Source organism: Salvelinus alpinus, chromosome 27 (assembly GCF_045679555.1).
Source record: "Salvelinus alpinus chromosome 27, SLU_Salpinus.1, whole genome shotgun sequence".
Taxonomy (NCBI): Eukaryota; Metazoa; Chordata; class Actinopteri; order Salmoniformes; family Salmonidae; genus Salvelinus; species Salvelinus alpinus.
Window position 1 is genome coordinate 32,841,399 of NC_092112.1, and position 11,078 is coordinate 32,852,476.

Genomic DNA, 11,078 nt, shown 5'->3' on the forward strand with positions numbered 1-11,078 from the left:
AGGGCTGAAGAGAGAGCCCAGGTATAAAAGCACCACTATCCCATTCCAACGAAGTGTGAACAGTTTCCAGTATTGAGTGAAGGTAAAGACAAGTTACAGCCGTCATCATGAGTCGCAGCCCAGAAAGGATGTCTTCTTACCGCCGCCACTTCGAGGGCGCCCTTGCCTCCTCCTCTGCTTCCTACCAGGTGCGGGTTTCGAGCCCTTCACCGACCCGAAGGGATGTACGTCACCGCTCTGCCAGCTACAGTCGCAGCGGTGGAACCATGGGGAGGAGGAACCCCTCCAGCAGCCGCAAATCCCGTATGACCAGGTAAAACAACTCTCTTGAAGTTTTATTCTCTATGGATAGGACCATTATAGGCTACAGTTTAGGTTTTAATGCAATATCAGCATGAACTATCCATTTGTTCTTTCACTGGAACACTGCCTCATTTATAATTGTAGGCCTTGCCTAATAATCACTGAATTTATTCATAATGGGACACTCATTTCTATTGATAAAATATATTTCACTTTGAGTATCAGACCTATTCTGATTATTTCATTACCTGAACAATCCAGATTAAAAATGTAATGAAGTCAAATATAGTGGATGATTGATGGCTGGCCTTGTCCCCTCCTGTCCTGACCACAGCAGTGTGAGTATGGGGGCCCTGTGCTTCGGAATGAACATGGGCATGGGGCCCAGCCTGGACCTGGATGCAGCTGCAGCGGAGAACCAAGAATTCATGAGCACCCGCACCGGCGAGAGGCAGGAGATGGTGGCCCTCAACGACCGCCTGGCTATCTACATCGAGAAGGCAAGACCACGCCTCATCTCACACATTCTGTCACTCATACTCTCCTCTCTCTCACTCAAACTCTATGCCACACCAGTGACACTTTCATGCAAACCTATCTTTTCTGCACTCTTTCTCACTCACAAACCCATGTTCTGTCCCAGGTGCGTACTCTGGAGGGGCAGAACAAGCTGCTGGAGGCTGAGATTGATGCTCTGAAGAACCGCTATATGAAGCCGTCTGGGCTGAGACAGCTCTACGAGGGACAGCTGAGAGAGCTCCACCGGATCGCGGAGCAGATGAGAGTGCAGAGGGTGAGCTTTATGACCACCAATATGGCCCACCTATAGCCTATGCATGATATTTACTTTTACAATGGTGGACTGGGATGAGACAGACAGGTATTGAGTTTGACTGTGTTTCCTCCACCCTAAGGACCTGGCTGTAGCGGCCAAGGGGGCCATGGCAGGACAGGTGGAGGTGCTCAAGGTCAAATATGAGGAGGCTCTTGAGGCCAGGAAGAATGCAGAGTTGGAGATCGAAGCCTTCCGCCCCGTGAGTCAAACACAGATGCAGACATAACCATTAAAACAATGTCAACATGAACTCAAATTGTGTACACACAGAATCACCTACCTCATTTACCAGGCTGTCATGAAACAATTTACTGTCTTCTCAGTTATTCCTGTGTATAAACTCAATAATAAATTCATCCTCTAACCTGTCTGGCAGGATGTGGATAGAGCCACCTCGGCCCGTATCGGCCTGGAGAAACAGCTGGAGAACCTGGAGGTGGAGCTGGCCTTCCTGACCAGAGTTCACAAAGAGGTAACACGTCTGGGTCTATATCTGTGTCTACTTCTGTTTTCCCAACGAGGAAGGTAGCTGTATTCACAGGTGTGTCTTTCACTGTCTTGATTCACAGAGGGACAACATACCTCTGTCTATCTATTTTCAGATTGAGGTAGTCCTTTTCTATCTGTATCTGTTCACAAAGGTGGACTGTAACATACTGTATCTTACATACTGTATGTGTCTGTAGCAGCATCTGTTTAGTATGATTTGTGGCCATCACAGGCATGCAGCTGGATTCACACACCTGCTGTAATGACCTGCTAATTACTTATGATAGTATATGAGTTAAAGTGGGAGAGTTTGTATCATGGGCCTAGTGATTGACAGTTTTGTGATGCAAACTGTGAAAACTGCATGGCAGGCTGAGTTAGGAAGTTAGGGTTTCCACAGATAAGAATGAAAATGAAATTCACAGAAGGAATGAGTAGTCTCCATTTTGTTTGCCCCTGTCAGGAAATTGAGGAACTGATGCAGCAGATCTACGTGGCGGTGGCGAAGGTGGACATGACCTTTGCCCTTCCTGACCTCTCCTCCGCCCTCAAACAAATCCAGTCCCAGTACGACAGCATCGCTGCCAGAAACCTACAGGTACCAATTGCAGATATTATTACAGATTTATTTCACATAACTTCATATTTGATTAGATAATTACACAGAAAACTGAATCCATTTTGTTTCTGTTCTTCATCAGGAGATGGACACTTGGTACAAGTCAAAGTTCCAGGACCTGAACAATGTGACAACCAAACACGTTCAAAGCGTTCGAAGTGTGAGAGAGGAAATCGCAAGTTACAAGAAAGATGTAAGTGGGACCCTGTTTTCTTATCATCGATAATACTGTTATTGACACCAGTAGGCAACAGATTGAAAACACACGTGTGTGGACGTGTTTAACTATACTTGTGGGGACCAGAAGTCCCCACGAGAATAGTAAACAAACACAAATTTGACCAACTGGGGACATTTTGTTAGTCCCCACAAGATCAAATGATACTTTTAGGGAGTTTAGGATAAGCCTAAGGTTTAGGGGTTAGGGAAAATAGGATTTTGAATGGTTATAATTGTGTCCCCACAAGGTTAGTTAAACAAGACTGTGTGTGTTTGTCTCTGTGTGTAGAGCTTAAACCTGGAGCGTGAGTTGGAGTCTATGAAAACGAGAAATGAGTCTCTGGAGGTTCAGATTCGTGACGCTGTGGCGAGACACAAGAAAGAAGAGGAGACACTGCGTGTGAGTAGTACTACTCTCACTACACACCTTTACTGTAGAAAGAGGCATGGGAGGTCAGAATGGATATTTGCTCTACAAAGTGGGCAATAAGTGAGAGTTCTTTAAAATGGACTCTAACAGCCGGTCACAATTGGCTCCCTATGACCTAAAGGCTTGTGTGTGTTTCCCACAGGAGCGTATTGAGGGGCTGAAGCTGGAGCTGATGGTGATGAAGGAGAAGATAGCTCTGCTGCTGAGAGAGTACCAGGAGCTGCTCAACGTCAAGATGGCCCTGGAGATTGAGATCACCACCTACAGGTGACAATCATAACTCCCCTATAGTCTAAACAGGCCTCTTCTGCTCCTCATTTCCCCTTGAAGAGAAAATAACTGGACAGATAAATGCAGATTGCACCAAGTAGGTGTCCTCCATATTGCTTTCAGCTATCCTGGGTTTGTCAAATCTGTAGAGATGAAAAAGAGGAGGCAAGGAAAGGCAGCAACACAACTCTTTTGATATGCAGCCTACTTTATGGTTGCTAAGTGTAAATCTGTGATTTTGCGTGTCTTCTCTGTGGTTGTGTATTTGGCAGGGCGCTGATCGAAGGCGAGGACACCCGTCTCAGCACCATGGTACAGAGCATGTCCCTGGGTGGAGGAAGAGGAGGTGTGGCCATCAGCGCTAGCTCCACCTCTGCCTCGGTTAGCGCCGCCTCTGTCAGCGGATATGGGGCCGGGCTGGGCAGAGCCCCTGGTAATGGATATGGAGGTACCAAAGAGGCCCCTGGTGGGACGGTGATTTCACCAGAAAGCCAGACGGAGAGCTTCGAGGAACAGTCAGTGGAGATGACTGAGCGGAAGACTCTTCTCATCAGGTAGAGCAAACCTGGGTCATAATTTAAACCATACTGGGAGATAATCTTACCTATAATCTGTGGATAAAATATGGCATACCGGTAGTCTGTTTTGTCATCTGAATATGTGATTGAGGACATTTTTATATATTTGTATAAAATATATTTCTCACCCAGTGTTGTTTTCAAACCCCTTTTTCCCTGCCCTTTCCCATTTTCTCTCAGAACAGTTAAGACAGATGACATGTATGAGAGCGACACACAGGAATGCACCATTACCATCTCTGGAGCTGCTGACGACACAGACGAGGACTAGAGATGGAAGTCCAGGGTCCTAACTCCTACACCACCGAATGAATGTTAGACCCCTTGAGACCTAAGCCCCAGCCCTTCCACCCTTGCCCCCAAAAATGTAACCCACACCAACCCCCTAGGATAGTGGTCTTCAGGATCAGGACCCCTATGGTCCTCTTCTGTGTGTCTCTGTCTCTGCCTGCACTAAACTCACTCTTAGCCTCACATTGCCTTTCTATTAGCCTTTAACTCCCTGTGTGTGTCTGAGAACCATATCGCTCTACAAGCAAGAAATAAAAAAATACACAGCAAAGCAATTATAGTATTTTTCTCTTGATGTGGTCATTTCCAAACATTTAGGTAAAAAAAAAGAAAAAAGTTGAACAAATTTGATGTCAAGTTTCCTATTTTTACTCCTGGTGTTCAACAATTACATAGCAGCACAGTCTTTCTAGTTGAGGTCCATTCAAAACAGTGTAATTACTCCACTATAAACAGTAATACAACATTTATCTACAATAACTGCTAATGTAAACATGTACATAATTACCCCTACATTGACAGAGGACTACGGTTGGGTAAAAAAAGAAAAGAGGATTACAAGTCTAACCTTATTTAGCATATTTTCCCTTCATTATCCAATACAGTGATTCCCTTTCATTCACATTGACAAATCAAATTGTTCAGACTCATAGAAAAGTGATAACACAGTATTAAATGCAGTGCACATTATAAAATGATTTGGCACCTGATAAAGACTACAAATTTGACGTAGAGTCATGGGTTGAGGAAGTTGTAATTAGATGCATGAAAAAAAAGTGTTCGACAGACATTGCATAATGCCTGTTTATAAATGTTTGGGCTCCTCTCCCACTCCTCCTGCGAGACGGTACACTGCCAGGCTTCATGTGCCAGGGCATCAGCACTCTCCTGAAACACACATCACCATCAGACAGTGAGCAACAGAAAAAGAAAGCGTAAAGAAAGGTAAAGGCATAGTGAGTGAACAAAGAAATGTGAATTGAGTGAATCCCTATCGCTCCGTGTTTTTTTTGTTCAAGTAGGTTTGAGTGTCAGCATCTAAGTCCCACCTGTGTGTCTGCCTCAATGTACACTCGGACCACATCCTCAGTACCCGAGGGGCGGACAAAGGAGCGTGCCTGTCTGTGCTTATTCACCAGGCTGTCTATGGCCTCCTGCAGACCTGCTGGACTCACTGTTCTCCTCTCTGCATCTGTAGTGTCAATCACACGCCGGTCTGCCACCTACAGGCCACACAACACTGCAACTGAGACACTGGGATAAACAGTGTTAAAACATATATACTAGATTTCCTTATTATACAGGCATTTAAAGTAACATACAATGCAACCACCCACACAAACACACACCTTGACTTGGAGCTGTCTGTTGGGCAGGTCTGTGTAGATGGCGTCCCATTGTTGTACCGTCATCCCTCTGATGGCTAACACCGCCTCAATCAGCAGCATGTCAGAGATAGCATCTCCTACTGTCTCCAGTGAGAGCGAGAGAAAATGTCAGTTATGCATACAGGATTGGACCCTTAAATTGGTGTAGTAACTATTGCTAAAAACGGTTGATTGCGTTGCCATGAGCGTATGTGGTCATACCTGGTTTATGAGGTTGACCGTGTTCTGCAGTAGCAGTGTAGCGTTTCTCCTCTCGTCGTTGGTGTTGGAGTTCCGGGCTAGCTGCTGGATCTTCTCTTCTGCTTCTTTACTGAACAAGACCTGAGACAGGACCGCAATCATACAGACAGGCCGTCACTGAGCGGGTACGTTCAAGCAATCTACCCGTCACAGATCAGTGTGTAAGCATGAGTAGGTTTCCTACTCACAGTCCCGTGGCCGTTGGCCTCGAAGTAAACACCAATGTCAAACTCCTGGGCTGCATGGTGAAGGTGTTTGACTCCGGTCTTGGTACACCTCACTATCCCCTGTAGGGAGGAGAGGTCAGCACTGATCGCATGTGTGTGTTGGAACGACTAAGGTGTGTGTGTGTGTGTGTCCTCACCTTCATGGTGTCTTCCAGGTAGCGTGTAGAGCTGCCGTTAGCGTACGCCGTCTGTACCACGGCTATTTGTAGGTCAAGACCAGCCTGCGCAAATCAAACACACACAGGGGAACATGTCAGTGTGTGCACACTTCTGAATGAGGAGTTGGTGTGTTATGTAGGGGCATGTTTAAGCATCACGGGTGAGTATAGCGACTGCGTGGGTGTATACCTGTGTAAGCAGTTCTTTGAGGTATGTGCTGATGAGGGTGGCAATCTTGTCTCCGTCTAGCAGGTGAAATCTCCCTGCTGAGTCACAGTAGTAATAAACAATACGATCAGCATCACAATCATACGAACAGCAACGCTCCCCTGCACTCATCTCCACACCTAGAGAGAGAGATGTGAGACAAAAGAGGAGAAAGATTGGGATGGGAAAATGAGTGAGAGAGCAATACAGACAGACAGAGTGGATGGCTCTGACCCTTCTCTAAAGGAGTTTGGCTGTAGCCAGCAGTATATGTAATGTGATTCATTGAGATGTCTTCCTCTCTGGTGAACAAACAATGGAACAGCATAATAATATAACAAACCTGACTGTCCTGTATTTCATTACGAGATATAAAAGTTTATCAGTCACCTGTAGCCTGAGAGAGACACCCATGGGTCGAAGTTCTGTTACGATCTCACCATAGATTTGGACACACCCAGAGTTAAGACCTGCCTCTGACAATACAATACTGTGCAGCCATATTCATCGACCTGGCCACAGGATGTTTTTGTGCTGGTCAAGGGCAGTCAGGTCTGGAGTGAACCAAGGGCTATATCTGTTCTTGGTTCTACATTTTTTGAATAGGGCATGTTTATTTAAGATGGTGAGGAAAGCACTTTTAAAAAACTACAGGGCATCCTCTACTGACAGAATGAGGTCAATATCCTTCCAGGATACCCGGGCCAGGTCGATTAGAAAGGCCTGCTCGCTGAAGTGTTTTAGGGAGCTGTTGACAGTGATGATGAGGGGTGGTCGTTTGAACGCAGACCCATTACGGACACAGGCGATGAGGCAGTGATCGCTGAGATCCTGGTTGAAGACAGCATAGGTGTATTTAGAGGGAAGGTTGGTCAGGATGACATCTATGAGGGTGCCCGTGTTTACGGATTTGGGGTTGTACCTGGTAGGTTCATTGATAATTTGTGTGAGATTGAGGGTATCTAGCTTAGATTGTAGGACGGCCGGGGTGTTAAGCATGTCCCAGTTTAGGTCACCTAACAGTACGAGCTCTGAAGATAGATGGGGGGCAATCAATTCACATATGGTGTCCAGGGCACAGCTGGGGGCAGAAGGTGGTCTATAACAAGCGGCAACGGTGAGAGATTTGTTTCTGGAAAGGGAATGCTTACAAGCCTGCTGGTGCCTACCACCGCTCAGTCAGACTGCTCTATCAAATCATACTTAGTTATAACTTAATAACACACAGAAATACGAGCCTTAGGTCATTAATATGGTCGAATCCAGAAACTATCATCTCGAAAACAAGACGTTTATTCTTACAGTGAAATACGGAACCGTTCCGTATTTTATCTAACGGGTGGCATCCATAAGTCTAAATATTCCTGTTACATTGCACAACCTTCAATGTTATGTCATAATTACGTAAAATTCTGGCAAATTAGGCGGCCCAAACTGTTGCATATACACTGACTGCGTGCAATGAAAGCAAGAGAAGTGACACAATTTCACCTGGTTTATATTGCCTGCTAACCTGGATTTCTTTTAGCTAAATATGCAGGTTTAAAAATATATACTTCTGTGTATTGACTTTAAGAAAGGCATTGATGTTTATGGTTAGGTACTCATTGGAGCAACGATACGCACCGCATCGATTATATGCAACGCAGGACACGCTAGATAAACTAGTAATATCATCAACCATGTGTAGTTAACTAGTGATTATGATTGATTGTTTTTTATAAGATAAGTGTAATGGTAGCTAGCAACTTACCTTGGCTTACTGCATTCGCGTAACAGGCAGGCTCCTCGTGGAGTGCAATGTAATCAGGTGGTTAGAGCGTTGGACTAGTTAACTGTAAGGTTGCAAGATTGAATCCCCCGAGCTGACAAGGTAAAAATCTGTCGTTCTGCCCCTGAACGAGGCTGTTCCTAGGCCGTCATTGAAAATAAGAATGTGTTCTTAACTGACTTGCCTCGTTAAATAAAGATTAAATAAAGGTGTCAAATTTTTAATATAAATAAATAAATAATACAAATCGGTGCCCAAAAATAACAATTTCCGATTGTTATGAAAACTTGAAATCGGCCCTAATTAATCGGCCATTCCGATTAATCGATCGACCTCTACATGAAACCAAGGCTTTTACAGTTACAGAAGTCAACAAATGAGAGCCCTTGGGGAATGGGAGTGGAGCTAGGCGCTGCAGGGCCTGGATTAACCTTTACATCACCAGAGGAACAAAGGAGTAGGATAAGGGTACGGCTAAAGGCTATAAGAACTGGTCGTCTAGTGCATTCGGAACAGAGAGTAAAAGGAGCAGGTTTCTGGGCGCGGAAGAATAGATTCAAGGCATAATGCACAGACAAGGGTATGGTAGGATGTGAATACAGTGGAGGTAAACCTAGGCATTGAGTGACGATGAGAGAAGTTTTGTCTCTAGAGACATCATTTAGACCAGTTGAGGTCACCGCATGTGTGGGAGGTGAAACAAAAGGGCTAGCTAAGGAATATTGAGCAGGTCTGGAGGCTCCAGAGTGAAATAAGACAATCACTAACCAAAACAGCAATGGACAAGGCATAATGACATTAGGGAGAGGCATGCGTAGCTGAGTGATCATAGGGACCAGTGGGTAGCTAGGCGAGCTGGAGACACGGCGATTCAGACAGCTAGCGGGCCGGGGCTAGCAGAAGGGCCTTTGGGGGACGTCGCGACGGAAGAGTCTGTTGTAGCCCCCTCGGACGTTACGTTGGCAGTCCAGTCGCTTTGGATCGTCAGGGCTCCGTGTCGGCATTAAAAGGGTCCAGGCCAATTGGCAAAATAGGTATTGTATCTCAAGAAATTGGCTGATGGACCTCTTCAGCTAACAGTCCGATATGCTCTAGACAGCTAGCGGGCCGAGGCTAGCAGGCTAGCGGATGGGCCTTCAGGGGACGTCGCGACGGAGGAGCCTGTTGAAACCCCATCGGGCGGATTATGTCGGTAGACCAGTCTTGATGGATCGGCGGGGCTCCGTGTCGGCAGTAAAATGGGTCCAGGCCAATTGGCAAAATAGGTATTGTCGCCCAAGGAGTGGCTGATGGACCTCTTCAGCTAGCTGGGAGATAGGCCTAGCACGAGGCTAGTTCCAGGCTCACTGGTGCTTGCTTCGGGACAGAGATGTTAGCCAGGGGGTAGCCACTCGGATAGCAGCTAGCCAGCTGCGATGATCCAGGTGAAAAGGTTCCGAGCTTGCGGTAGGAATCCGGAGATGTAGAGAAAAAGCAGTCCGGTATGCTCTGGGTTGAATCGCACTGTGCAGACTGGCAGGAGTTGACCAGACTAAGGTTAGCTGATGACCGCTAGCAGTGGCTAACTGGCTACTAGCTAGTTAGCTGGCTAGCTTCTGTTGGGGGTTCCGGTTCTAAAGTATAGAAAATAGCAGATCCATACCACATTGGGTGAGGCGGGTTGCAGGAGAGTATGTTGAAACTGAGGTTAAAAATTAAAAAAAGATATACGAAGGAAAAAAATATATATACATGGGACACGACAAGACAAAGACGTCTGAACTGCTACGCCATCTTGGTTTATCCTTATAATAACAAGCAAGCAATTATAACAAGCAAGTATAAGATCTTGCAAATGAATAAACTTGCTTATAACTGCTGACCAATTTTTGTAATACAATTTTTTTATAGAATGTTCAATATTTATAAAGCATTTAGCCGTGCTTATTCATGAAAGTTATTAAAAAGTGGTACAGACAGAGCTTATGTAGTCTTATGTTCTTAGTGAGCTGGATGAAAGCCTGGGAGAGTTTCTGGTAATAACCTTTGACTGTGGCGTCGCCATAGCGACCCTGGGTGTTTTGACAGCACACCATGTAGTGCAGCTGGGGTGTGGTCACCAAGCCATAATCTGATAGACAGGAAGAGTCACCAATAAGTGATTTCTAAACAAGAACCAACAATCAAATACCAAGGTGTAGTTAAACCCAAGAGTTAATGCACCTTTACTGTGGCTTTCCAGGGCGTGGACTCCATCCAGTACTGCCTGTGATAGGCTCTCACTACTGGGCCTGATGTAACACAACCAATCACATTAAATATCTGAGGTAACCTTGTTTGAGTTCTTATTGCATCACCTGGTGCCCCGGATGGGGTGAGTTTAAGTATTTTAGATCATTCTAAAGTTAAATTTCCACCCACCCGGGACACCGGGTGATGCAAAATGAACTTGCCCCCTGTTATATTGCTAACCCTTGATATTCAAGATTATAGTTTAGTTTCTAGACTAGAGAATGTTAATATCCCAGTACCTCGTGTCTTTACCCACAAACACGCTGGCCTCCTGGGCCATGCTGATGGCCTCTCTCTCGATTGCGTCCTTCAGGGCGGTGAGGAGCCCCTCCTGCTCTGCGTTGGCCAGCTGGGTGGCATAGCCCTCCCACGCAGGGGTTACCATCTCCCCCATGGGGTCCACCAGCTTAACCCCGTTATCCTCCTGGAGAGGGAGGGTGGAGGGATATAGTGGATGGGAAGGGAGAGGAGGAGAGAAAGAAGGAAGGGGTAAAAAAGGAACAGGAAGGGGTGGTTGTAGTATAGTGTGGATATTAGGGGTGAGGTAGATGGAGAGAGGGAGGAGGGGAGAGATAAAGATGGAGATTGGGATATTGTGTAAGTCAGAAAAGCAATTGTTCCCATGAAAGCAAATCAATTCCAGACAACCTTTTTCTAATAATATCAGCAGCTTTATTTGTGGCCCTCAGAGCAGACCATAATAGAACCAGGGACTATCGGTCAAAGAAAGACCCTGAAGGGTCGTTCCACCTCAAAAAGCACAAGTAAGAGGATTGACACC

General features: G+C 45.8%; 2 protein-coding genes across 3 annotated transcripts; one reads left to right on the forward strand and one right to left on the reverse strand.

Annotated features, from left to right (window-relative positions):
* Positions 1 to 43: 43 nt before the first annotated feature.
* On the forward strand, positions 44 to 4,309 carry LOC139556424 (desmin-like). Of its 2 annotated transcripts, none has more exons than XM_071370360.1 (11): positions 44 to 313; positions 638 to 803; positions 947 to 1,096; positions 1,218 to 1,337; positions 1,515 to 1,610; positions 2,091 to 2,225; positions 2,329 to 2,439; positions 2,755 to 2,865; positions 3,038 to 3,162; positions 3,438 to 3,719; positions 3,924 to 4,309. In XM_071370360.1, the coding sequence occupies exons 1-11, from the start codon at positions 108 to 110 to the stop codon at positions 4,012 to 4,014; spliced, it is 1,593 nt and encodes a 530-aa protein (XP_071226461.1). In that variant the 5' UTR covers positions 44 to 107; the 3' UTR covers positions 4,015 to 4,309. The 2 variants fall into 2 exon arrangements, with proteins under 2 accessions (XP_071226461.1, XP_071226462.1); XM_071370361.1 differs by having other exon boundaries at positions 45 to 313; positions 3,929 to 4,309.
* On the reverse strand, positions 4,307 to 10,721 carry LOC139555871 (phosphoacetylglucosamine mutase-like). The gene is made up of 10 exons (XM_071369239.1): positions 10,537 to 10,721; positions 10,229 to 10,296; positions 9,943 to 10,136; positions 6,238 to 6,495; positions 6,027 to 6,110; positions 5,851 to 5,949; positions 5,624 to 5,743; positions 5,384 to 5,506; positions 5,084 to 5,257; positions 4,307 to 4,922 (listed from the first exon to the last, which is right to left on the reverse strand). The coding sequence occupies exons 1-10, from the start codon at positions 10,689 to 10,691 to the stop codon at positions 4,770 to 4,772; spliced, it is 1,428 nt and encodes a 475-aa protein (XP_071225340.1). The 5' UTR covers positions 10,692 to 10,721; the 3' UTR covers positions 4,307 to 4,769.
* Positions 10,722 to 11,078: the final 357 nt, after the last annotated feature.

Excerpts from the sequence above, each read along its gene's own strand:
- LOC139556424 (XM_071370360.1), top strand. The coding sequence starts at position 108 with ATGAGTCGCAGCCCAGAAAGGATGTCTTCTTACCGCCGCCACTTCGAG. Across the intron at positions 314-637 it reads CGCAAATCCCGTATGACCAG|CAGTGTGAGTATGGGGGCCC; the intron begins GTAAAACAACTC and ends TCCTGACCACAG. Across the intron at positions 3,163-3,437 it reads ATTGAGATCACCACCTACAG|GGCGCTGATCGAAGGCGAGG; the intron begins GTGACAATCATA and ends TGTATTTGGCAG.
- LOC139555871 (XM_071369239.1), bottom strand. The coding sequence starts at position 10,691 with ATGGGGGAGATGGTAACCCCTGCGTGGGAGGGCTATGCCACCCAGCTG. Across the intron at positions 5,507-5,623 it reads CGGTCAACCTCATAAACCAG|ACAGTAGGAGATGCTATCTC; the intron begins GTATGACCACAT and ends CTCTCACTGGAG. Across the intron at positions 4,923-5,083 it reads ACATTGAGGCAGACACACAG|GAGAGTGCTGATGCCCTGGC; the intron begins GTGGGACTTAGA and ends TGTGTGTTTCAG.